The sequence below is a fragment of the Arvicanthis niloticus genome, chromosome 29, assembly GCF_011762505.2.
Source record: "Arvicanthis niloticus isolate mArvNil1 chromosome 29, mArvNil1.pat.X, whole genome shotgun sequence".
Taxonomy (NCBI): Eukaryota; Metazoa; Chordata; class Mammalia; order Rodentia; family Muridae; genus Arvicanthis; species Arvicanthis niloticus.
This window is the reverse complement of record NC_133437.1, coordinates 24161622-24187815: the sequence shown is the minus strand read 5'-3', so window position 1 is coordinate 24187815 and position 26194 is coordinate 24161622. Positions and strand designations below refer to the sequence as shown.

General features: G+C 43.0%; 1 protein-coding gene across 2 annotated transcripts in view; it reads left to right on the top strand.

Moving 5' to 3' along the window:
* Positions 1–3283: 3283 nt before the first annotated feature.
* Mccc2 (methylcrotonyl-CoA carboxylase subunit 2) overlaps positions 3284–26194 on the top strand; it is a 69561-nt gene continuing 46650 nt past the window's right edge. The window contains exons 1-3 of one of the 2 annotated variants that reach the window (XM_076927277.1): positions 3404–3543; positions 9094–9186; positions 21711–21777. In XM_076927277.1, the coding sequence (XP_076783392.1) occupies positions 21726–21777 (52 nt within the window). In that variant the 5' untranslated portion in view covers positions 3404–3543; positions 9094–9186; positions 21711–21725. Of the gene's footprint in view, positions 3544–9093; positions 9187–21710; positions 21778–26194 lie in introns of both variants that reach the window. The other variant, XM_076927276.1, reaches the window with a different exon arrangement.

Here is a 26194-nt window from a genome sequence, read left to right as displayed (position 1 = left end):
TTTTTGTTTTGTCTTTTTCAAACAACAAAGACATTAATGATATTAATACTCAGTTAATTGGTTTCTGTTTTCAATTATTGTCTATACTTCCTTATAAAAATATAGTATTGCCAGATATGGTGGCTCAAGCCTGTAATCAATCCCTGAATGGATAGGCAGGAGGAGTGTTAATTTGAGGCTAGTGAACCCCTCTCCAAAACAAACAAACAAAACAAACAAAAACCCAAAAAAAAAGAGAGAGAAAAGGGGTGGGGGTTGGGGGGAAGAGAGAAAAGAAAACCATGCATAGTATAGTATAGCATAGCCAGAAGAATTATTGATACTTCTTATGAAGGTTTTTTGGTTTATTTGGGTTTTTTTTTTTTGAAGTTTTGTTTGCTTTCATTCTTCAATGAATTTTTATATATAACAACTCAAGATATTTTGTTCTTTCCTACACACAAGCTTTGTTTTCTATATAAGGAAAGAAATTGGAACTTTAGTCCCAGAGTTAATTTAAAAAAAAAAAAAAAAAACAGATTTTTTTGAAGTGTTTATTGGCAAATAATCAGTTACCCAAAAGTTTTTTTATTGAGAGAATTATCTGTGGAAACTTGGTTAAGCGTGGCCATTTCTTCAGATACATGTGTGTGTGTGTGTGTGTGTGTGTGTGTGTGTGTGTGTAGCTATACTGTTTTGTCTGTTTAAGAAACAGTGAAACAGAAAATTTATTTCTTAGGAAGCTATAGTCATTAACTATATCATCCAGTATCCAACTGATGAAAACTTAGCTAGGCGTATGCTGTTATTTATTTTTGTCAATTTGGCACAAGCTTTGGTGGTTGCTTCTCAACTGAGAAAAATGCCTTGCAAAGACAGGCCTGTAGACAAGTCTAGGGGTGTGTTTTCCTGATTGATTATTGCTGTAGGGGGACAAACTGTTGTTTATGGTGCCTCCCCTGGGTGGGCCTGAGTTAATAGGAGAATGCAAACTGAGCAAGCCCGCGTACTGTGTTCCTCCATGGCCTCTGCTTCAGTTCCTACCTCGAGTTCCAGCTGACTTTCCTCAGTGATGGACTGTGATCAGGACAAGTAAGAAACTAGAATACTGTCTGAAAATAAAGCCAGGACAGGAGATTGCTCAGTGCTTAAGGGCAGAGAACCCAAGTCTGGTTCCCAGCACTCAGGCTGGCAAAATCACAACTGCAGGTCGAAGGGTTCGATGGCCTTTTTCTGGCCTTCAGGCAACTGTGCATACTTGTATACAGTGGCTCACGCATACATAGAGTTAAAAGCATAGCGTAAAACCCTAACACCTCAACCCCAAGTATTCAGCCCTACCTGCAAACATGTGACATTGCACAGATTCAACAGCTTGCATTATTTATTTATTCACACACATGTATGTATTTAAGAATAAGCCATGAATTTGAGAGGCAGATGGATAGGAGTGGAACTCTCAGGAGAGGTATGAGGGAAAGTCAAAGGTAAACAATTTTAATTAAGTGAAAAGTAAATAAAACATTTTTGGATACTTTTGTATAGTCCAAGCTGCCTGCAAACACTGTGTTTACAGTTTACCTCTTGAGTGGCTGGAGTTGCTAGGAAAGAATTTTCTTTTAGCCTCAATACCAGGAATAAATGTTTCATTCAGTTCAAATGCTCTGGTTTGGTTTGTCTTCTTTTACATGGCTTGGATACTGTGTGAATCTTTAAGTTGTTGTCCACATTACACGACCTTATTTGGGGTCAGCTTGTAGCAAGGTAGAATGCTTATGTCCTATTTTACATGATGAAGTCACTTCGATTTGACTTAGGCCTGCATTTCTCTTAGATTTTAAAAAGCTTGCTATCTCTGGGGCTAGGGAGGGCTCAATGGGTAAGAGCATTTGGTGCACATGTATGATGACCTGAGTTTGGGTCCAGTATCCACATAAAAGCTGGGAATTGCTGCATCTCCCTGTTAATTCCAGGGCTGGGCAGGGGCGGAAGGATCACAGTTTTCTACCTGCAAACTTTGCTTGGTCTCAAAGGAATAAGGCAGGATATCCGACATTCTCCGGCTTCCATGTGTGCTCCTGTACACACCATACACATGTATGTACATACAGAAAGTGCCACTCCTTCAAAATAAGCACCATTTAATATAGTAGGCATGTTTCGTCTATTCTTTTTTCTCTCGTGTGTGTGTGTGTGTGTGTGTGTGTGTGTGTGTGTGTGTGTGTTTTGCATTCTAGGCAAGCATTCTACCACTTAGCTATCCTCTCAGCCCAAAACTATTTGTATGATAACAGTGTCTTCAAAATTCATGTTAAGGGCTAGAGTGATGGCTCTGTGGTTAAGAGCACTGCCTCTGCTTCCAGAGGTCCCAAGTTCAATTCCCAGCAACCACATAGTGCTCACAACCATCTGCAATGGAGTCTGATGCCCTCTTCTGGTGTGTCTAAAGAAAGCAATGGTGAATACATAAAATAAATAAATAAATTTTAAAAAGAAAAGAAAAATCGAAATTCATGTTAAAACATTTTGTTTCAGACAATGTTTTTTTCATTCTGTTGCCCACACTGTCCTCTAAAGTTTTCACTTAGGAAGCTATGGACTCTCCTTAAGTTTTCACTTAGTAAGCTACAGAAATGTTGACAAGCCTTCTATCAATTGGCTTGCCATAGTTTTCTATGGACCAGACTTCTTTCTTGAAGCTGCCAAGTCCATGGTCCCTAAGGCAGAAAGAGCCGACCAAGCCTGGTTCCTCTCTTAGTTATCTGTGTTTCTATCCAATCTGGCTTTTATTCGGGTGCTATTCTCCACAGCACTTTTAAGTCTGAAACCACATTTCCTCCTAGGGCATAGCCGACCCTCTCTTTAGCTTGTTCATCCTTCTGATGTTCATCCTGACGCATTTACTTTGTTCCTCTAAGCAAGCATGCTGTAGTAGCACGTAAGCGTTCAGTAAGTGTGTGAGTGGGGAAAAAAAAACCAAAACCACTAAGGCACTTCGCATAGTGTTTTTAATCCTTATGGTGAGAAGATCCCAGTACTGATGTCTACAAGCTATCACATTCTAAAAGTGATCAGATGCGCTGAGGCTCTGCAGTGCATGGGCTAGAGGCGTGTGCATGCTTGTGACAACCGCTTCAGCAGGGTAGCAGCCACTTACCAGCTCGCTCTTCTCAGCCCAGTACTCCTGGGCTCGCGATGGAACCGGGACTCGCGCAGCTGCTCTTCTGTTCCTCATTGGCGCAGTCGAGAGGCGTGGCGCGCGGCGCCGACCAATTGGAGGTGGCCGGCGGGGGCACGTGCGAGGGGCTGGCCTGGGAGCTGATGGACCAGGGCTGGTTCCGCAAGGACTCTGGAGGAGCAGGACTCTGAAGGAGCAGCCGCCGAGCTGCAGAACCGAGCTGCAGGGCCGCTCTCTCTTGGGTGCTTGCCATCGCTATGTGGAGCGCAGTAAGGTCAGCTCTGCGGCCTTGCAGGCGGGCCGCTGTACCCCGGCAGCGCGCCTATCACGGGGACTCGGTGGCCCGACTGGGCACCCAGCCTGACTCGGGCTCCTCCACCTACCAGGTAGGTTGAGCGAACGTCCTGGAGGCCTACTCGCCCTCCTGTCCCCGAGTCACCGGCGGCCGGAGGGTGGGCATGCTTGGATCTCTGCTGTTGTTTCCTCTGCAACTTCAGGCATCATTCGGGGACTCAATAGGGTCCTGTGAAGTTTGCAGAAGGAAGTCGTTCCTATGAGATTTTCGTTCACTTTTAGGACTGGCACTGGCATTTCGTGTGACTAAAATAGTAGTTCTCAAAACTCCACAAAGCATTGTCGCTTGGGCAGTTTATAGATACCGGAGCCCGGTTTGGCAACTTTGTAATCATGAAATTGAGGTCATGTTTGCATGGCTAGTATATTCATTCCTTAGGGGTCTTGTGGCCGCCACCGTTAGGAGCTATCTTAGCACGGTAGTGCTAGGCCATGTTTACATGCTTCCATTTAGTAGTTATATTAACAATAAATACACAACCCATGATATCTTTACATAGCTTTTCTTGGAATTGGGGGGCCTCCTCAGACCAAAGAAGCAATTCATAACTTGTGAGATATCAAAACTGGGAAATTTAAATCTGTCCCATGGCTTCTAGGCCTACACAGACAACATCTGGATTGTTCATAGAACCAGCAGTTCTATTTGCCGGGGAAGAAGTTAACTCAGAAACGCTAAGTTGTTTGTGCGGGATTTTAAGTATTTGGCATGGATGTGTAGGAATGGAACTCAGTCGAAGCTGGGGGATGCTAACTAGAAATCAGACAGCTGTGTGGCTGTGTGGTGAGGGGTGTGTAAACCCTGAAAGGCTGAAAGACATAAAGCTGCAGATGTGGGTGAGATGAATTAGGTTGGGAAAAGGCCTGGTAGGTTCAAGATGAAAGACCGAGGCTAGACTGAAAACTGGAGGATGTGGAGATTCTTGCCCTTTAAAGTTAGCATAAAGCAGAAGCAGGCGGATCTTTGTGAGTTTGGGTCCAGCTTGGTCAACAAAGCCAGTCTCAGGACAGCCAGAGCTACAAAGTGAGAGCTCCTTCTCAAAACAGCCTATCACCACCACTACAACAAAATGCAGTTAGTATACACTAAGTGTACCAAGTGATAGGTTTCAGTATGCGTGCATACGCGACTCTCTTATCTTCTCTTTCCAAATAGTCCTTATACTTTCATGTCCCTAAACTGTATATATAGTCTAGATTGTGGCGTGAGGGAAAATGTGGGATTTGTTTCTCTGCCTGCCTCCCTAATGATCTGTAGTTCCAACCATTTCCTTGAACAGAGCTATTTTACTATTTTTAGGACTATCTTGTTTAGTTTTGCCAGTTTCATACACAAATACAATGTATCTTTTTGTTTGTTTTGAGACAGGGATATTTTTTTTTTCCTGTGTAGCCCTTGGCTGTCCTGGAACTGGCTTTGTAGATCCGCTCTGTAGACCAAGCTGAACACAGTCCTCACCTGCCTCTGCTTCAGTGGTTTAAGGCGTGTGCTACCACACCCAGCTGGTGTATCTTAATGTTATCTATTCCCAGTTCCCCTTCCCAGTCTCCTTAGACACTTCCCCATGTGTTCCTCTCTCCCACTTACTTACCCATGTCCCTTTAATACTGCCCCCCTTATTTTTAATAGGACTCACTGAGTCCTATTGGTGCTACTTGCTAGAGTGTTGACCGATCATTGGCTTGATCTTGTGCTGGTCTTGTTCGGGTAGTCACATCGAGGTGAGTTCAAGAGCTCAATAGCTATGTCAGACCCAGAGGATAGCACTCCTCCCCAGCCTTTGGTTCCTCCTGTCTTTCCACTCCCTCTTTCATGATGTTCCCTAAGGGTGTGTGTGTGTGTGTGTGTGTGTGTGTGTGTGTGTGATCTAAATGTGTCATTGTATGACTCAGCTTGTTCTCAGCACATTGACAAGTTACCAATCTCTCCATTAGCTGCTGTCCACTCCATAAAGAAGCCTCTCTGACGGAGCTTGGGAGCAGTACTAATATGTGTGTATAAACATCTAGAAGGCAGTTTGACAACAACACAACCATTCAGCGGAACATCGGTAGTAGGATTCTCCCCTAGAGCCCTTGACCTCCCAAGCCAAGGGCTTTGACCAGGCTAACAGCACCAGGCATGGATTCCAGTTTGTGGAATAGACCTCAACCTCCAACCAGAACATGGTGGTTATCACCTAACAGTCGTGCCACCATTGCACCAGTGGGCATAGCTTATGTAGGAGGTTGGTATTGCAACATGCAGGGCCCAGCACTGAGTAAGACCATTGATTTCTTAAGTGACCTGCCTGCACAACACTTCTGGTACCATGAACTAGCCACTGGGTCAGCGCTAGCTGGATTTTTTCTATATTATGCAATCAAAGTATTGAATATAGGTACATTAAACTTAGGCTATTAAAGTATAAATTTGCATACTCTTGTACATACAATTCTAGCAGTCAGGTGGCTGAGTTGGGAGTACCTCTTGAGCATAGGAGGTTGAGGTCAGCCAAGGCAACATAATGAGACCTTGTTTCAAACCTAAGTGCCTAGGTTAAGAGAGATGGCTCAGTGGTTAAAGGCACTTGCCGCAGAGCCTGTTGATCTGAGTTTGATATCTGGGATTCAGATGGTGGAAGGAGAGAACTGACCCCTGACAGTTGTCCTCTGGTTTCCATGTGTATCCTGTGTCAAGCATGAGGTCCCCCTAAGCCACATTTATATTTCATTCTGCAAACCATTCTTAAAATATTTAAGGGGAGAAGTGGCATGAATCTGTGGACATGGAGGGAAGAGGCCAGATGTAAGCAGTGGTGGGAAGAATTGAGTTTTCAGAGAATGGGTCAGAGTTCTGTGCAAGATGGGAATTGAAGTTGGAGTGGAAGGAGAGAAATGAGTCATGGGGGATGTGGGAGTGTCTCACTCCAGGAAGTATAGTGAGGTAAACAGTAATGCTCTTGATACAGACTGAGACTGAGTTTGGTGGATGGGAGAGATGGTATGTCATGTTGGTTTGTTTGAATCGTCTATGTTATGTAGCGCTTGGTGACAAATATCAGTCAGTCACAACAGCAGATACTGACTTTTCTCCCCTCATCTGTTGATGACTTTGGGTCAGCTGTTATGACTTATCAAAGGGCAAAACTATGACAGTTTAGTTTAATTATCTCAATTGACTTTATTTACTTGTGACTCTAATTAGAGACCATTTCAATTTTTTGACTACCTTTGCATAGACTATTTTTCCTTCTTTTGCACTTAAAATGCCTGTGTGTCCTTAGATATAAAAATGAGTCATAAACAATGTAAATTGAGATACTTTGACATATTTTTTATATATACGAGTGTTTGCCTGCGTGTGTTTATATGTACTGTGTGTGAGTGCTTGGTGTCTGTGGAAGCCAGAAGAGGGTGTTAGATTCCCTGGAACTGGAATTATAATTGTGAGCCTCTATGTGGCTTCTGAGAATTGAATCATTGTCCTCTGAAAGAACAGCAAGTACCTTTGACTACTGAGCCATCTCACTAGTTTTTTACTTTAAAAAAAATTTTTTTTAATGTAGAGTCTTATAATATGGCCAAACTTGGCCTCAAAGTTTCCTTTCTTCCACCTTAGACTCCCGAGTTCCAGTTATAGACATATGTCATCACTCCCAGCTCTGAACCGTATGTTTAAATATTTACTTGTTTGTTGTGTGGCTAATTTTTGTGAGAGGCAAGATCTTGATGTACTGTTCCCCAGACTGATCCTGTAGGCTCAAGCAATCCTCCTGCCTTAGTTGTCTTATGAGCTGGATGCTTTCCTTCTTCCTTTTAAAAATTTGTTTTATTTTTAAGTGTGTGTGCTGCATGTGCATGTAAGCGAGTGGTGCCCAAAGAGTCCATAAGAGACCGCAAGATGCCCCGGGACTGGAGTTACAGACTATTGTGATCCAGCATGTAGGTACTGGGAATTGAACCCAGCCCCTCTGAAAGAGCAACCTGTGCTCTTAACTGCTGAGCCAGCTCTCCAGTCTCGCCCTCATTTTTGAAGAACAGTGTTCCTGAGTATAGAATTCTCTGACAGATTTATTAAACCTTTCCTCCAATTCTTCCCATACCCTACCTCCAGCTCCCTCTCAACTGTATGACTTCTTTTAAAATTCTCGTTACACACACACACACACACACACACACACACACACACACACAGCCTGCCAAGTCCATTTAGTGTTGGTGTGGCTTGTATGTGTTTGGCTGACTACTTAGGATTGGATAACCTCTCAGGGTTCATCAGAGAAGGCTGATTCTCCCTTAGTGCCATTAATGTCTGTGGCTGTTCATTTAGGGGTCGACCCTTGTGAGGTCTGTCTGTGTTTGCCTGTCTGTGTTGGCATGGCAGCTGCTGTTGTCATTGTGTAGATCTTGTTCAGGGTACTATATGGTTGAGATTTCTGGGTTTGGCCTCTGTCATTGTTTGCATAGTATCTTTGCAGCACACGTCCTGGTCCTCTGACTCTTACGCTCTTTCTGCCCATTCCACCAGCCGATCTTTTCGTAGCTTTTATCTCTGTAGTTTTTCTCATATTGTCCATACGTTCCTAGTTCTCTTTACATCTGTCTTCCTGTGTTTCTTCGGCTCTTGAGATATTTTGCAGATAGTTCTTTTAAAGTGTTTGTCTGATGAGTCTGGTGGTTGTATTTCCTGGGGGACACTTTCTGTCACATTGTTTCCTGTGGGGGCTGTCTTCTGGTTCCTTTGGGCGCTTTTGTGGGTTCTATTGTTGCCGGTTGCACATTGGACAATTAGACAATTTGGAAGCACAGACATCTCTTCCATCTTTTTGGACTTTTCCATGACTCCCTAAGTCTTTGGTCTGCTTTGTGTTTGGGGGTGATCCCCTCAGGTCTTTTCCCAGTGTGCATCTTACCTGGCCTTATATGTGGCTTTTCAGCCCCTCTGGATACACAGTGCTCCTCAAATGTCTTTATATCCCAAAGAATTGTCCTAGGTGGTTTGAGTCGTGGTTTCCTTCCCCTCCCCTCCTCCTCCTCACCCCAAGGTTTCAGGTGCACTAAACAGGATCTTTCTACCTTTGTCATGTAATCTAGTCTCCCCTTGTTGCTTTCTTGAGAAGAGCTCCTGGTTTTATTCATATAGCTTAAGACATTATAAAGAAAGTCTGTTTTTTAAAATAAGTATTTCATTTTAATATGTGTTTCTACCATCTATCTATCCTGTCTATCTCTGTCATCTATCTATCTCTCTAATTTTCATTTTATGTCTGTACCACCTGTATGCCTGGTATCAGAGGAGGCCAGAAGGGGGCATCGAATCCCCTGGAACTGGAGTTACAGACCATTGTGATCTACAGTGTGGGTACTAGGAATTGAACTCAGATCTTCTGGAAGAGCAGCCAGTGCTCTTAGCTCCTGAATCATCTCTCCAGCTCAGAAGGTCTGTTTTTCCTCCAGGTTGGGATCAGGAACCAAGAACTGAGAAGATGCTGTCGCCATCAGCTCTACACTGTGCTATATCTGGGTCAGGGACAAAAGTGAGCAGAGGCTTCCTACTGATTGGCCTTTTTTTTTTTTTTTTTTTATTTTTTGTCTTTCAGATCTAACATTCTCCTTCCTCAGACCTGTGTGCTGGGATTATGGGCATTCTGCCACTGTGCCCCATGCCCAGCCCACTGTCCTGCTGACATCAGGTTCAAACTGCTAATTTATTTTAAATTATTATTATTTGTGGTGTGTGTGTGTGTGTGTGTGTGTGTGTGTGTGTGTGTGTATGCCAGTTATTAATAGAACAGGGTGATCATTGGGGTGTGGAGACAAAAGTGGAGCCTAGTATGTCATATTTGCTTATGCTGGCACATTTCCAGGGGGAGCACTGGGGGGAAGGTGCTAGAATGTTAGCAGTCACCCTGACAGTGACAGGAAGAGGCAGTGCGGCACGTTGACTATTTAGAACAGTGTGTGAGATATATTATGCCCTCTGGAATCATCAGCTCTGCTTTTGCCAGAGCCCTGTGCACCACTGCCAGTGCCACGGCCATTATGGATCACAGGAGTGATCCCAGAGAACTTCCAGCATTTTCAGGTAGTCAGTTCCAATAAGAAGAGGCTGGGAACCCTAGCCTTTGGCTTTTGCCACCACTTCTGTTGGACATGCCTCCTAGTACTGTGGAGGAGGTTCTCTGGGATCACTACTGTGATCCATAATGGCCCTGGCACTGGCAGTGGTGCACAGGGCTCTGTGCCTGTGTCTGTGTGCCTGTGTGTGTCTGTGTGTCTATGTGTGTGTGTGCCTGTGTGTCTTGTATGTGTGTCTGAGGTGTCTGAGTGCCTGTGTGTGTGCCTCTGTGTGTGTCTGTGTGCCTGTGTGTGTGTGTGTCCATATACCCCAGGTGCACATGGAGGCCAGAGGTCAACTTCCGGTTTCCTTCCTCAATATTCCTCAGTCACACTGTACTCCCACTTTCAAATGACTTCTTTTTTTTTTTCTTGGATATTTTATTTACATTTCAGATGTGATCCCCTTACCTCATTCCCCCCACCCCCCACCCCCCACCCAGGAACCCCCTATCCCATCCCCCCTTCTTCTGCTTCTATGAGGATGTGCCCCCACCCACCCGCCCTCTCCCACCTCCCCATCCTCGAATTCCCACACACTTGGCGTCCAGCCTTCACAGGACCAAGTCCTTTCCCACCGATGCCCGACAAGGCCATTCTCCACTACATATACAGCTGGAGTCATGGGTCCCTCCCTATGTGCTCCCAGGCTGGTGGTTTAGACCCTGGGAGCTCTGGTTGGTTGGTATTGTTGCTCTCCTCATGGGGGTCACAAACCCTTCAGCTCCTTCAGTCTTCTCTCTCATTCCTCCATTGGGAACCCCTTGATCAGTTCAATGGTTAGCTGTGAGCATCTGCCTCTGAATATGTCAGACTCTGGCAGACCTCTAAGGAGACAGCTATATCAGGCTCCTGTCAGCATGTACTTCCTGGCATCCACATCAGGGTTTATCTTTGGTGACTGCACAAGGGATGGATACCCAGGTGGAATGGTCTCCAGATGGCCTCTCCTTCAGTTTCTGTCCCATGCTTTGTCTCCATATTTGCTTCCATGAATATTTTTTACTCCTTCTAAGAAGAACTGAAGCACCCACACTTTGGTCTTCCTTCTTCATGAGCTTCATGTGGTCTGTGAGTTGCATCTTGGGTATTGCGAGCTTTTGGGCTAATATCCAATTATCAGTGAATGCATACCATGTGTGTTCTTTTGTGATTGGGTTACCTTACTCAGGATGGTATTTTCTAGTTCTATCCATTTACCTAAGAATTTCTTGAATTCATTGTTTTTAATAGCTGAGTAATACTCCATTGTGTAAATGTACCACATTTTCTGTATTCATTTCTCTGATGAAGGACATCTGGGTTCTTTCCAGCTTCTGGCTATTATAAATAAGGCTGCTATAAACATAGTGGAGCATATGTCCTTGTTATATGTTAGAGCATCTTCTGGGTATATGCTCAGGAGTGGTATAGCTGGGTCCTCAGGTAGTGCTATGTCCAATTTTCTGAGGAACTGCCAGACTGATTTCCAGAGTGGTTGTACCAGCTTGCAATCCCACCAACAATGGAGGCGTTTTCCTTTTTCTCCACATCTTTGCCAGCATCTGCTATCATCTGAGTTTTTGATCTTAGCCATTCTGATTGGGAATCACCATCCCTGACCTCAAGCTGTACTACAGAGCAATAGTGATAAAAACTGCATGGTATTGGTACAGGGACAGGCAGGAAGATCAATGGAATAGAATTAAAGACCCAGAAATGAACCCACTCACATATGGTCACTTGATCTTTGACAAAGGAGCTAAAACCGCCCAGTAGAAGAAGGACAGCATTTTCAAAAAATGGTGCTGGTTCAACTGGAGATCAGCATGTAGAAAAATGCAAATCAACTTATTCTTATCACCTTGTACAAAGCTCAAGTCCAAGTGGATAAAGGACCTTCACATAAAACCAGATACACTGAAACTAATAGATGAGAAGGTGGGGAAGAGCCTCAAATATTTGAGTACAGGGGGAAAGTTCCTGAACAGAACACCAATGGCTTATGTTCTAAGATCAAAAATTGACAAATGGGACCTCATCAAATTGTAAAGTTTCTGTAAGGCAAAGGACACTGTCAATAGGACAAAATGGCAACCAACAGATTGGGAAAAGGTCTTTACCAATCCTACATCCGATAGAGGACTAGTATCCAAGATATACAAAGAACTCAAGAAATTATACTCCAGACAACCAAATAACCCTATTAAAAATGGGTACAGAGCTAAACAAGGAATTCTCAACTGAGGAAACTTGAATGGTGGAGAAGCACCTAAAGAAATGTTCATAGTCATCAGGGAAACGCAAATGAAAGCAGCCCTGAGATTCCACCTCAAATGACTTCTTACTGCCCCGTAGCTTGCCAGTTAGGCTAGGCTAGATGGTCAGTGAGGCCCTGGAATCTTGCCTGTCTCCACCTTGCCTGCTCTAAAGTCAACAGTGCACACCACCCCTCCTGGATTTGTTACAAGGCTCTGAGGGATTGAACTCAGGTTCTTATGCTTGCAAGAGGAATGCTTCACTCACTGAGGTGACTTTTCTTTTTTAAAGTAGACTTGTTAGAAGTCAGACCTAACAACTCCAGTTTCTATTTCATTGGTTAAAATTAGAAATACCCTCACGGCCATCTACAAAAGGAAGTTAGGCGTTTTTCACCTGGAATACAGTTGGTATTCAAACCCAGAGAAAATGGAGAGGGCGGGTGTGGACAAGGGCTGGTCCTGTCTGCTCAGTGGTAAATACAGAAATAGACACTGCTCATGATTTGCTAATGGGCTAAGAGATTGGACAGAGTTTTCAAAAGAAGACACAGCCAGTAAATATTTTTTAAAACGTTCAATGCCCTTAGTTATCAGAAAATGAAAATAAAAATGCTTTTGCAAGCCTTTCTCACCTTGACAGAATGGCTACTGTCAAGATCACTGATGCCAACAATACTGGTGAGCTTGTGGGGAAGGGGATCCCTTAATTATTGTTGGTGGGCTGTAGAGATCCGTGTGGATTCCTCAAAACCTGAAACAAGAGCTTCCATATGACCTAGCCATACCTCTCCTGAGCATGTATCCGAATGTCGTAGCTAGGTTAGTTGTGGGTCCTGTGTTCTTTCTCTCTTTGCCAACCGACAGTGTCTGGATGCCACCAAATCACCTGCTCAGAGAGGAGACGGTGGAGTTTGCAGCCTGTGTTTTCCTTTGGGGCGTCAGATGCCACTACATGCCACACCAGAAGGGGAAAGCGGGATCTGGGATGAATGCTGTGGTTTTAAGGTTTCCTCTTGGGGAATCTGGATGCTAAGGGTATGCCAGCCCTGAGAGGAAGTCAGGAATAGGGGTCTGATGTCTGTGTTTCAGGATCTGGTCTTATTGGGAGCAAGTACCAAGTACTGGAGGGGCAGGAAAAGAGAAAAGGCCTTCTTTAGGAGTGTCATGGCTCATTCAGGAGAAGGCCTTCTCTGTGGCAATCTTTAATGAAGCTGCTCCCAGAGACTACTTTAGCTTGTTCATATGTCTTTGTTGGGGGGTGGACAGATGCATACACTATTTGGCATGAACCAGGGATTATATACCTTTTAGGGGAAGGGTGTGAGAATGTCCAGGAAGGGAAGGGAAGGTCATTGGTGGAAAGCTAAGGGTATCTAGACACCTCATTAGCATAGAGAAGAATTCCAGGTGCTATGCTACATGACATGATGTCTACATGACATCAACCTCTCAGTTGATGGTCTCACAACAGACATAGAGACAGGGAGGGGGCAGCGCTATTCCTACCATCTCAGATCTTTGAGATTTCTGGGGTCACCTCACCAGTTCTTAAGCCCATCTGGTAGTGTGGTCCCACATGCCCTATACCCAAAGGCCTCCGTAACCTACCACAGAGATATATTTGCACATTTATGTCCATTGCTGTTTTAGTCACAATAGCAAGGAAGTGGAATCAGCCTAGGCCTGCATCAGATGATAAGTAGAAAATATAAATATGGTTCGCATTCAGTGGAGTTTTTATCCAGCTGTAAGCAAAAATGAAATCATGAGACTTGGAGGAAATTGGATGGAACTGGAAAATACTATATTACATGAAAAGGCTCATGTAATACAGTGTTTTTGTAACTTTGAAGACAGTTTATTTCTCTCATTTATTCGGACCCTAGTTTCTGTTTTTATCTGTGTACATTGATGTGGGCCGAGTGTGTGTAGAGCCCAGGAAACAAAACTAGAAAGAGACCCATGGGGACAGGGGTGGATTTTTAAGGTGGGGGTGGGGGGAGTAGATAGAACACATATGAAAAGAGAGGGGGAGGAGAAGGGAGGGAGAGGAGAGAGAGAAGGTCAGCCCAAATGAAAAAGCCATAGGGAGACATTTTCCTCACTGGCATAGCCTGGCAAAGTGCCCATGCTCAGTCAGTGAATTTTTAACCTGTAAACTATAGAAACTATAGAGACTATAGAAACTCGGATGAGGCCCATTGGGTTACAAACAACAAACAAGCAATAGCCCCCGAACTACGAAAGGATAGAGGGCAAGTGGGAAAGAAAAATCTAAAAGAAAAGGACATTCGCTAGTGGGAGCAGGGCAGAGACTGGCAAGTGGATAAGGTGGGAGGGAACAGGATCAAAATACATTGTGTATGTGTATGAAAGCACATTGTGTATATGTATGAAATACATTGTGTATATATGGAAATACATTGTGTATGTGTATGAAAGCACATTGTGTATATTATGAAATACATTGTGTATGTATATGAAATACATTGTATATGTGTATGAAAATACATCATGTATGCATATGAAATACATTGTGTATGTATATGAAAATACATTGTGATGTGTATGAAAATATATTTTGTATGTGTATGAAATACATTGTGTATGTGTATGAAAATACAATGAAAACCACTAGTATGTATACTTAATATTTGGGGGCCAACAAGATAGCTCAGTGAGTAAAGGTACTTGCTGTGCAAGCCTGAGCCCCAGAACCCACATAAAGATAGAAGCGGGAAAATGAGTCTGGCTCTGTATATCTGCCATGCCCTACCCCTAATAATAAAAAATTTTAAAAAATATTTGCTAACAAAAAAATAAATAAATAGAAATCTTAGGTTATGTATGGCGGTGAACATTGCTAACCCCACCACTTAGGAATGTTAGGGCAAGAGGATCAGGACCACTGGCTTGCATTGACAATCTCATGAGTTCAGGACAGGCTGGAATCCCTAAGATCCTGCCTCAAAGCAACAACAAAAGGCTGCAAAGATGCTCAGTGAGTAAGAGCATTTGCTGGTCCTGTGGAGGGCCCAGATCCAGTTTTCAGTACCAACATGGTGGTTTACAGCCAGCCAGAACTCCAGTTCTGGGAGATCTGTCACCTTCTGATCTCCAAGGGCACCAGGCATTTGTGGGATGTGTGTACATACAGGGAATCTTACACAAAATAAATAAACAGAGAAATCTAAAAGAAATTAATGTAGCATCAAAACAATAGCCAGTGCCTGATCTCTTGGGACGTCCGCTTGTAAGCAGCAACTCTGATGCAAGCACACCTGTAAAGGGAGACAATCGAGGCTGGACAAGGGTAAGAGATGGTGTACAGAGATTGCATAATACTCCTGTGCCGCAGCCTCCGCCTGCTCTCTGCCCCGTTTTCCTCACACAGAGCAGCTGTGTGTTCTTCCTGGATTCATGTCTTCCACCTCCACCACAGGGCACTTCAGAAGACCTTGGCAAAGAAAGATTTTTTCATCATGTTTTAAATGTAGATTTGTTTGTTTGTTTGTTTTCCGGGCAAGTTTTCATGATGTAGCCCAGGTTGGCCTTGCTTACCTCAGCGTCCCATATTGGCAATGTGCCACTATGCTTGGCCCTGTTCCCTTTTTTTTTTTTTTTTTCTTTTATTTTTTTTTTTTTTTTTTTTTTTTTTGGTTTTTTGAGGCAGGGTTTCTCTGTGTAGCCCTTGGCTGTCCTGGAACTCACTCTGTAGAGCAGGCTGGCCTCGAACTCAGAAATCCGCCTGCCTCTGCCTCCCAAGTGCTGGGATTAAAGGCGTGCGCCACCACCGCCCGGCTTCCCTGTTTCTTAACAAGAGGCTGCTTAACTAGGGTAAAGATCCTGAGCCTCAGTTATTAACCTTCCTAATGCTGCAACCTTCTACTACATTTCCTCATGCTGTGGTGAATCTCATCAATAAAATTATTTTCATAACTATGTAGTTTTGCTACTGTTACAGATTTTAATGTAAATGTCTGTGTTTTCCAATGGTCTTAGGAGACCCCTGTGAAAGAGTCAGTCTACCCTCAAAGGGATGGTTACCCACAGGTTGAGAATCACTGGTCTGGAGGCTAGCTAGCTTTGGTTTGGATTGACTCTACTCTAGATTGGGCAGCGTGTTGCCACAGGGATTGTACGTTGGTTCTGGGGTACTCTTGACAGAGGGCACTTGGTTTCCCTGTATGTGTGTGGACAGTTCTCATCAGCTCTGCACTTTAGTGTCTGTGGTTTACATGCACAAGGGAGAAAGAGAGGGGGTGGGGGGGCGGAGAACAGGGTTTTAGTTACAATACAGGTATATGTTGTGTGTGTGGAGTGGAGTGGTCAGTTAAATTTCTATTTGATGGGGCAAACAATTAAAAACTACAATAAAACCTCACTAAACCCAAAGGTACACGAGAATCTATCTCGCTGGCTTCCAGATGTCTACAGGAAGAAGAGCAGCAAGTTGAAGGATCAGTGAGGATGCTTTAATGGAAAGATCCATAAGCAGGGCCTTTGCAATGATGGTTGGAAGAGATTAAAGAAACACATTGATTGACTAGGGCCACAGAGATCTTACCGTGTAAAATTCTATTTACACAGTAAGAAAAAACTGTAGAACCAAATCTAGCAGAGGGGAAAGCCACACTAATGGTATATTTGGTGAAATTTACAGATGAGTAGTATGCAGTAAAAGTTCTTATCTTTGGCTATGTGGAAATTTCAGGTCTAGGATTTTCTGTAAAATAATTGAGAATGCCTAGGTGTAATGATTGGCTGTAATTCCAGCAGACAGGAAGCAGAGGCAGGAGAATCATGTGGCTAGCCTGGGCTGTGGGCAAGATATTGTTTCCAGACATTCTTTAAAAAGGAAGCGGGTAGATTTTTTTTTTTTTGTTTTTGTTTTGTTTTTGTAAATACTTTGTAATGATGTCTGCTGGCTTCATTTTGGAGTGTACTTAGCAATGTTAAAGATGAGCTGTTTGTTCTTCCAGAAGCCAGCACAGAATTTGCTACTTGTGGTAGTTTTTCTTCAGGTTAAGTAAACTACAGAATTTGAAAACAAAAATACAAATTAAAAAAGAAGGAAGCAACTTTGGCAGTGTTTTGGGCTTCTCTAGTCTTTTCTGTTGTATTTGTGGATCTCCATCAAGGTTATCAGCAATTGGATGAGGGTCAGGGGCACTGGAACTGTCCATGGGACCCCGATGGTGCGATCTGTGCAGATGCGCTTCTTCGTTTGCTCCTCTGGTACCGTTGACTAAGTGGGACTAGACAGGAGTGAGTTCCATCATTCCTCATGGCCCACTGATGCTCCTTCTGCAGTTTGTACCACCTGTCGTTTCCTGATGCCCGAAACCATTCAGTCAAAGATTCCAAAAAGAAGCAGCTCCCAAGTTTAAATAACTGAATGTCCAAATGTAGTCAAGTTAACAACCAAGAACTGCACTCATAGCCCTTCCACCCGCACACATACAGACAGCACCAATTAGACTCAGTGGGTTATATAAAAATAAACACGAATAAAAAATGGACAGTAAATTGGGAGGCAGACATGTACAGGTTCTAGAAGAAGTAGATGGAGGTAAGATGAATATGATCAAAGGACATTGTATAATATATGATAATATAATTTATGATCTCCTCATATATAATATATGATATTCTCAGAGAGTAAATAAAATGCTAAATTTAAAGTTTTTTAAAAAAGTGTATGTCACATGATTATAATTGTCCCACTTAAGTGTTGTGATTGTCTTACTGTTCCTAACTTAAAAGATTTAACTTCTTCATAGGTCCATTTGTAGGGGAACATTCAGTACTGCCCGTAGTCTTGGGTATCTGGGGGATGTCTCTGGACATAGCCCCTGAGGGTGACGGGGCGCTGCTGTGGTTGCTTATTGGAGAAATAATGTTACAGATGGTGGCTGGAAAAAGTCTTTATTCCTTTGTCTTTATCAACTTTAATGTATATTTATTTTTATTTATTACTGTTTTGTGTGTTGGTGTGCGTGCGTGCACATGCATGCCATGACAAGTGTATGGCAGTCAGAAGGACAACCTTGTGGAGTTGGTTCTCTCTTTTCTCCTCTATGTAGTACTGGGGATTGAACTTGGGTTGTCAGCAAATACTTTACCCTCTGAGCTATCTCACCACCCTAGCTCTTCAGTTTCAAACAGAGGGTTATTCTTCGGTGCTCAAGCACCTTACCGAGATCCTCAGCGTGTGGGTTTTATCAGCAGTGATGTTCCTTTTGTTGATAATAGGGACCTATTCAACCCTAAACTCGGAAACACCCAAGGCCCAACTTTTCCAGCAGTGGATGTTTTCAGTGTCTTTTAACGCTGACTGAAGTTAAGAAGGCACAGGGGCTGACAGTTTGGATGAAGTTTCCAAACTTTCTAGAACTTCTTTAAGCTCTGAGTGTTGGACTGCAGAGTTTGCTCTTGATGTTGGCAGAGAGGGAAAGTGGGATTTCAGCCACTTTATTGTTACAAGTTTTTGAAGAGGGCTTGCCACTTCAGTGAAAACCTTTTGACAATTTATAGGAAACCTTCTTCTCATCAGTTAACTTTTGAAATTGATACAGAAATTACTACTGTTCACAGGGTACCATGTTTCAATCCAAATACCCACTGCAAGATACTCTATTGGAATAACTCATCTCTCTAGCATTTATATTGTTTCAGTTTGCTTGTTTGGGACAAAGTGTTACTATGTAGCCCTGGCTGGCCTTAACTCTCTATTCTGCTTCTGCCTCTGGAATGCTGGGATTATAGGCATGTACCATCTTATATCCAGCCTAATATTTACAATTTCTTTGTTGTAAAAGGTTAAATTTCATCTTCTAGTACTTTTTGAGATATGCAATACAGTGTTTTTTATCTGTCATCACTCCACTGTGCAGCAGAAGTCGGACTATTTCTCTCATCTAACTATAAATTATAAATGTCTGTTGACATACCTTTCCCCATTCCTCTCTCCTCTTGAGAAAGAAACCTTAGGATGAAGTTTAATATTTAAGCATTAATTAGGTGGTTTTAACCCTTTAGTGAGCATAAAATGATAAGAATGTTTCATGGAGTCCAGAAAGATGGTTCAGTGTATAAAGGTGCTTGCCATCAAGGCTTACCACCTGACAATGGAAAGAGGGAGAGGTGTGGGGGGAGAGAGGGAGAATAAATAAGATAAATGAAAATAAATAAATGGGAAAAAATGAAATAGAGTGGACTTTAGGTACACAACTAAAGCAAAGTTTCTGTATTTCCCTGCAGTGCAATCAACCCTTTCCTTTCCATCTTAGTGGCATATTGAAGAGTAAACAGGAGCACTGTTGGCTTGCCCAGTGATTGAGGTTAGGCTGCTGCATCTGTCCTTGAACTGCACTGTGGTGGATGCAGCCTGAGGTTGTAACGAGATCTTTTGAGGAGAGAAGTGAGACTCAGTGACAGATACAGAGATTGCCTTTGGCCACACCTCCTGCAATCCCTGTCTGCCACTGTCTAGTTTCTGCACACCAGGCTTGTCCTGCCCCTATGCCAGGGCTCTCTTAGAGGACAAAGCAGTTCAGGACAGTTCTGGATAGTTGTAGACACAGCCCTGGTTTTTAGACAGTTCCTCGGAGCTTCTGAATGGCAGCTGTGTGTGACTTCACACATTTCATGTTTCACTGCTCTAAGGTCACCTCTTGGCCACTGGTGGAACAGACATGTTCTGGGGATTCCCTTCAGGCAGTAGGTTCACCTTGTCTCCAGGGTTTAATAAAAGCAGAGCTTCTGGAAGGAGTCTGGTGGGAAGACAATGTTCCAGGCAGCTTCTTGAGCTAAGTTCCCAGCAGGCTCTTATGGTGCACCGGGCCACTCAGAAGATATCTAAGCTGTGTAAGCATATAGTTTTGCTCTTATGTTACTTTTTTTTTTTTTTTTTTTTTTTTGACACAGGCTTTCATATAGCTCAGGCTGGCTTCAAACTGACTGTGTAGTTGAAAATGACCTTAAACTGGATTCTCCTGCTCCACCTACCTCTGCCTAGTTTCTCCTTCCCACTCACTCACTCCTCCCTCCCCAGGGATAAGTTGATAAGTTTAAATATCCTTATCAACAGTGGAATGTTCTGCATTGGTTAGAATCTCAGGATAGTAACTGATGATGGTATCGGACAAAATAGATGGTCAGTAAAACAGCCAGCCAGCTTCTGACCCTTAAAAAGTGTGTGGTCAAAACAGAAGCTGTGGTGGTGCACAACTGTAATTCTTACACTTGGGTGGTAGGTAGATGCTGGACGGTACAAAGTTCAAGGTCATTCTCAGCTACATAATGAGTTTAGGCCAGTCTGGGCTTAAGTGAGATGCTGCCCACCCCCAAACAACAACAACAACTACAACAACAACAAAACACCCTCCCTAAGGGTGGGAGTTGGGGGAGCTGGGTAATGGTAGCACATGCCTTTAATCACTGCACTTGGGAGACAGAGGCAGGTTGATTTCTGTTCCAGGCTAGCCTAGTCTACATAACAAGTTACAGGATAGCCAGGGCTGTTGTGGACCACTCTGCCCCACGCTTAGGAGCCAAAATTTTGCAGACCACTCTATCAGTGTTGCAACCCACACTGCTAAAAGCCTTGGTGGCTAAGTTGTTAGAGCCTGCACTGCCCCCAAGCTGCTCTGGTCTACGGGTTGGAGTTCAGCAAGAGAGAGCGTGAGGAAGGACGTGAAGAATGGAGACCAGACAGAGTGTGATTCAATCCCATTTATTCTTCAGTCTCTCTTCTTTTCTCCAAGTCCCTAGTTCCTAGTACCAAGTCTCAGGTCCTAATCCTAGTTCCAGCTGTAATAAATCTCAAGTCCTAATCCTAGTTCTAAGTTGCTAGTCTCTTTCCCAGTTCCAAGTTCTAAGTCTCGAGTACTTTCTTCTGTCTGCCTTTTATATGTCTCACTTCTAAGTCATGCCTTTAAGTCTCTAAATCACACCTTTAAGTCTCACACACCCAAGGGAAGATCCTGGGTATCTAAAACAAGATATTATCAGAGTGTGCTCAGCTGTTGTAGGCTGTTGTAAACAAGTTTCTTGTCAGGGTATATGGCTCAAGATGGCTGCAAGGATGATAGCCGCCTTCTGTCAGCTCCCCACACAGGGCTACACCGAGAAGCATTGTTTTAAAAAACAACAACAACAAAAAAAGTGTGTGTGTGTGGGGGGTGGTAGTGGTGGTGGTGGTGGTGGTGGTGGTGGTGGTGGCGGCGGTGGCGGCAACAAGTATATGTCAATTAAATGTAGCAGGCGTCTAAAGAAGAAAGAGCCTAGGAGGACTTTAAAACAGAGTTCAGCCATGAAGAGGTGGGTCAGAGGGCTGGTGGTCCTGAAAAAGAGCTGAGCATGTGGGCAGGAGTTAATCTTTCTCCAGGATGGAGAGTGCCAGTTTGGAGTGGGCATGTAGGTGGGGGTGGTGATTGATGGCCTTGTGTGGAGGTCACACAGAGATGGCATAGGTTGCTCTTTTTCTTTTCCTTTTTGCAGTATGAGGTTGCACCGAGGCACCCAGGGTTTCCCTTGAGGTAGACAGGTTCTTCACCTCTGGCCACACTCTCAGCCTTTGATTTTTTTTTTTTTAATATTTACATACTATTTTTATGTGTATGTGTTTATAACTGAATAAATTTATGTGCCCTGTGCTCATAGGAGCCTACTGAGGCCAGAAGGTGGTGTCAGATCTTCTGGAGTTACAGGTGCCCTGTGGGTGCTGGGAACTGAGCACATAGGTGCTCTAAACAGCCGACCCCCTTTCCAGCTCCCTCAATGTGTTTACTGACTCTTACTTTTGGTTAAAGGATAATGACTTATAACATCCACCTCTCTCTGTGCTTCTCTTTCAGGAGAACTATGAGCAGATGAAAGCTTTAGTGAGTCAACTTCATGAACGGGCCCAGTATATAAGACTAGGTAAGTACTGTCTGTCTGTCTGTCTGTCTGTCTGTCTGTCTGTCAGCTTGATATGTAGCCCCAAGCTGGCCTTGAACTCATGATCCTCTTGCCTCTCCCAAACATGGTAAATTCAGTCATGGGCTACCACTCGCAGCTACAAAGTAAGATTCTTAGTATATTACAGTTGCCTGCTTTAGAAGGAGCAATGTGAATGTTAGAGCCCTCATTAAAAAATACTCTCCCCAATATCCTCACAGGCAGACAGACTCTGTTTTGCCCATAACCTGTCCTCTGACAATTTTGTTGCAATCTTAGGTATTACTGTGTCTGGAAGACAACTTTTATCTGTTGAAGTAATTAGAAAAGTAAGAATATGAGAAGTATCATCTGTATTTGTTTTCTTTAAGGAGTTTATTCAGGAAAGGTAACTAGGGGAACAGAGAGGCCACCTAAAGTTGCCTATTCCATTATGTACTGTGTTAGGGAAGGAAGAACTGAATATTGACCCAGGAAAAAGTTTTGAGAGCTGTTTCCAATGTTCTGTTGCTAAGATCTTTGGTTAAATTGTTTATTTTTCAGGTTAGGTGTCTTTTGGTTTTTTGAAACAGAATTTCTCTGTGTAGCCTGGACTGTCCTAGAACTCACCAGGCTGGCCTTGAACTCAGAGATCCTCTTGTCTCTGTCTTCTGAGTGCTGGGATTAAAAGCATGTGCCATCACTGTCTGGTGCAACGAGGTGCCTAGACTGGACTTCTTTCTGCAAAGTCAAGGATGACCTTGGGCTCCTGATGTCCCTGCTCTCATCTCCCAGGTGCTGAGATTATAGCTGTGCACACATGCCTGGCTTATATGTTACTGGGAATGGGATCTGCAGTCTACAAACAGCTACTCCTTCAGATCATTCAATTCTTCTAGTAAACTTTCAGTTTCTAGTTTTTATCTAAGTTTTATTCTTAAATCTAGGAATGAGCATGAATTATAAGTACTTTAAATGCACACTTCCATTTTCTTTGAAATTAATAGATTATATGCAAAGTTATTAATAGGGAACTGAAAGTAGAGGCAAATAAAATAGAGGTCTTTACAAGATATTTTTCTGTCATTTTACTGTAGCAGATAGTCCAAATGAGCAGAATTTTTTTCAGAAAGACAGCTGCAATTTATACCCTTGAAGTGCTATAGAAGTGAGCAAATTGCAACCCTCTGGGGCCAAGGACAGCCACAAATGTAACCTATTACAAAATCTGGAACTTACTTTAAAAATGAGGGTTTTTTTTTTTTGTTTTTGTTTTTTTTTTGTTTTTTGTTTTTTTTTTTTTTTTATAACACAGTTTCCATATTCTTGAGTAACTTTGTAGATGACAGTGTCCTGTTACAATATCAAAAGGTTGGCTGGCCCTTTAAAGGGCTGGATTTGTGGCTCATTGGTGGTATGCATGCTTTAGCATAGTTACTTCTTTACCCCTAAAAAGACTAAAAAAAGATGCAGATGAATATGCCATCTCTAGAAAAAGAGCCCATATACGTGCCAATTAAAAACCTATGTTGGTAGAAGAGATAACTCCGTGGTTACACTCATCCTCAGTTTGGGTTTCCTGGGTCCTTAGGACAGATGGCTTTGAATCAAGAAGGATCCAAAGACCTGTGATATGAACCTGCTGAGGGTGGTCTGTTCTTGTAAGCTGCAGGGGAAGGCTGGTCTCCAGCAGGAAAGGGCTGAGCAAGCCTGCCGTGGAGGAGAGGTGGGACTGGGAGCAAAGATGATGTTGGCTTTCACAGTTTTGCCTAAATTGTTCATGAAAATTATAGTGGACATTATATAAGCACATATTAATTTGTGTTAATTATTAAACCATATTAAAATATTCTTTTTAAAGATTTATTTCATTTAATATAAATACAGCATTCTGCCGGCATGTATGCCTGCAGTCCAGAAGAGGGCGCTAGATCTCATACAAGGATATGAGCCACCATGTGCTTGCTGGGAATTGAACTTAGCACCTCAGGAAGAGGAGCCAGTGCTCTTCTAAACCACCTCCTGAGCCCAATAATTTATTTGTTTTTAGAGCACTGATTGGCGTTTTGCCAAGGCAGGGAGCTCTTGTATGTATGTTTGTGTGAGGGTATCAGATTCCCCCAGAATTGAAATTACAGACAGTTGTGAGCTGACATGTGAGTACTGGGAATTGAACCTGGGTCTTCTGAAAGAGCAGCCAGTGCTCTTAACTACTGAGCCATCTCTCCAGCCCCCTAAAATATTCTTATAGAAAAATTAGAAAATAAAGTATCTAAAAACACACCCATAAATAATCCCTCTAAATGTACATTTTTAGCACACTTTTGGATAGCTCCACAATCAATTTAGTGGCAAAATGTGTTAAGCTTTTGTGCTGTTTAAGGGTTTAGTGTGCCTTGGTCTGGATATGTCTCCTGAGGTCTGAGTGCTATAGATTGACTTAGTAGTTGATAAAGAAGTAGGAAATATTACTTGTTTCCAAGTTTTTAATTTTTTCTTCTCATTATAGACTTGAGACTTCTGTTTTCCTTTCCGCTAACTTATTTGTTTACTTTACTTCACAATTCCTGACTGCTTTTTAATGAAAAGTTTATTTTTATTTTATATACATTGATATTCTGCCTGCATAGATGTCTGTATGAGGGTGTCAGATCCGCCGAACTGGAATTACAGACGGTTTTGAGTTTCCATGTAGGTGCTGGTCCTTTGGGAGAACAGCCAGTAGTCTTAACCACTGAGCCATCTCTCCAGCCTGACTTCTGACTTTGAAAGTAATTCAATTTCTGATATAGTTTTCAGACAGGAGGAGGGGCAGATGTTTGGGGATGTTTCTCGGATACTCCTTGATGTTTTTTGTTAGCAAGAACATGACAATGAAGGTTGAATATTAGATGACTCCTGGCCTCTTTCCCATTTTCTCATCTCTGTCCACATGCTGTCAGGCTTCTTCTCTGGCTTTACTCTGTTTGATCCTCCTTGTTTTTAACCTGTTGAACACGGAGGGTGACAGTGACTCAGTCATTCTGTAGGCAGAGAAGGGATGATGCCCGGGGGTGCTTTCATAATACCCAGAACCAAGTATTCTGATTAAGCCATGGTAATCAAAGGACTCTTAAGTGTTTTGATAAATTTAGAAGTGCTTTGTTTTTATTCTGTTTTATCTTTATATCTTTCATCCTGAAGAATATCTTTATGGAGATAAACATCTGCAAATGGTTTTAGTGGTTGAGGCAGGGGGCTCTTGTATGTTTTTTTAAAAAAAGGCATTTAAAAATGGAAGACAAATCCTACTCATGCTGTCCTGCAGTGAATGTCCCATGGGAAGCAACAACACTGAGACACTAGTCAGTGTGTGCAGACACAGACAGCAGGTCCTGTCTGACCCCTGGAAGACAGCCTTTGAAAGAGGGTGAAATCCTTCTGTAAAATGTTTCCTGATTTCAGGGATGCTAATATGTGAACATATGAGAATTTTAGAGTCAATGCAACTTGATGAATTGCACATAAGAGCTTAATAAAAGTGACCATAAAGGAAATGAGTTTCACTTGTTTGTTAATTTATATTAGCATGGAATCTTACTCTATAGCCCAGACTGTTTCTGGAACAATCCTCCTGCTTCAGCTTCTGAAGTACTGGGATGGCAGGTGTAAACTCATCTAGCTAACATAAAAAATTTAAGAGCCCTCATTGGGCTCTATTTTGCTGTCATGTGGTCAGTTTAATACAGAGGAGCCAGACATGGAGGGATATATCTGTAATGCTAACACAGGAAGTAGAAGCAGGAATTCATGGATAGCCATGGCTCTGTAGCAAATTGGAGGCCTGCCAAGCTGTGGGGAGCCGACAGAAGGCGGCTATCATCCTTGCAGCCATCTTGAGCCATATACCCTGACAAGAGACTTGTTTACAATAGCCTACAACAGCTGAGCACACTCTGATAACATCTTGTTTTAGATACCCAGGATCTTCCCTTGGGTGTGTGAGACTTAAAGGCGTAATTTAGAGATAAGACCTAAGGGCGTGATTTAAAGGCGTGACTTAAAGGTGTGGCTTAGAAGTGAGACATAAAAAAGGCTGAGAGGCAGACAGAAGAAAGAACAGAGAATTAGACACTTGGAGTAGGCACTTAAGACTGGAGACAGGCAACTATTATTAGACATTAGACACTTGGATTAGACACTGGAGACTTGGAAAGAGAACTAGGAGTTAGACACTGGTACTTGGATGAGACTGAAGACTAGAACTTGGAACTAGAAGCCTGGAACTTGGAGGCACTAGGGACTAGGAACTAGGGACTTTTCAAGACTTGGGACTTGGACTAGGAAGAGAGACTGAAGAATAAACGGGATTGAATCACGTTCTGTCTGGTCTCCATTCCTCATTGTTCTGCTGACAGCACTGGAACCTTTTTCAGAAGAC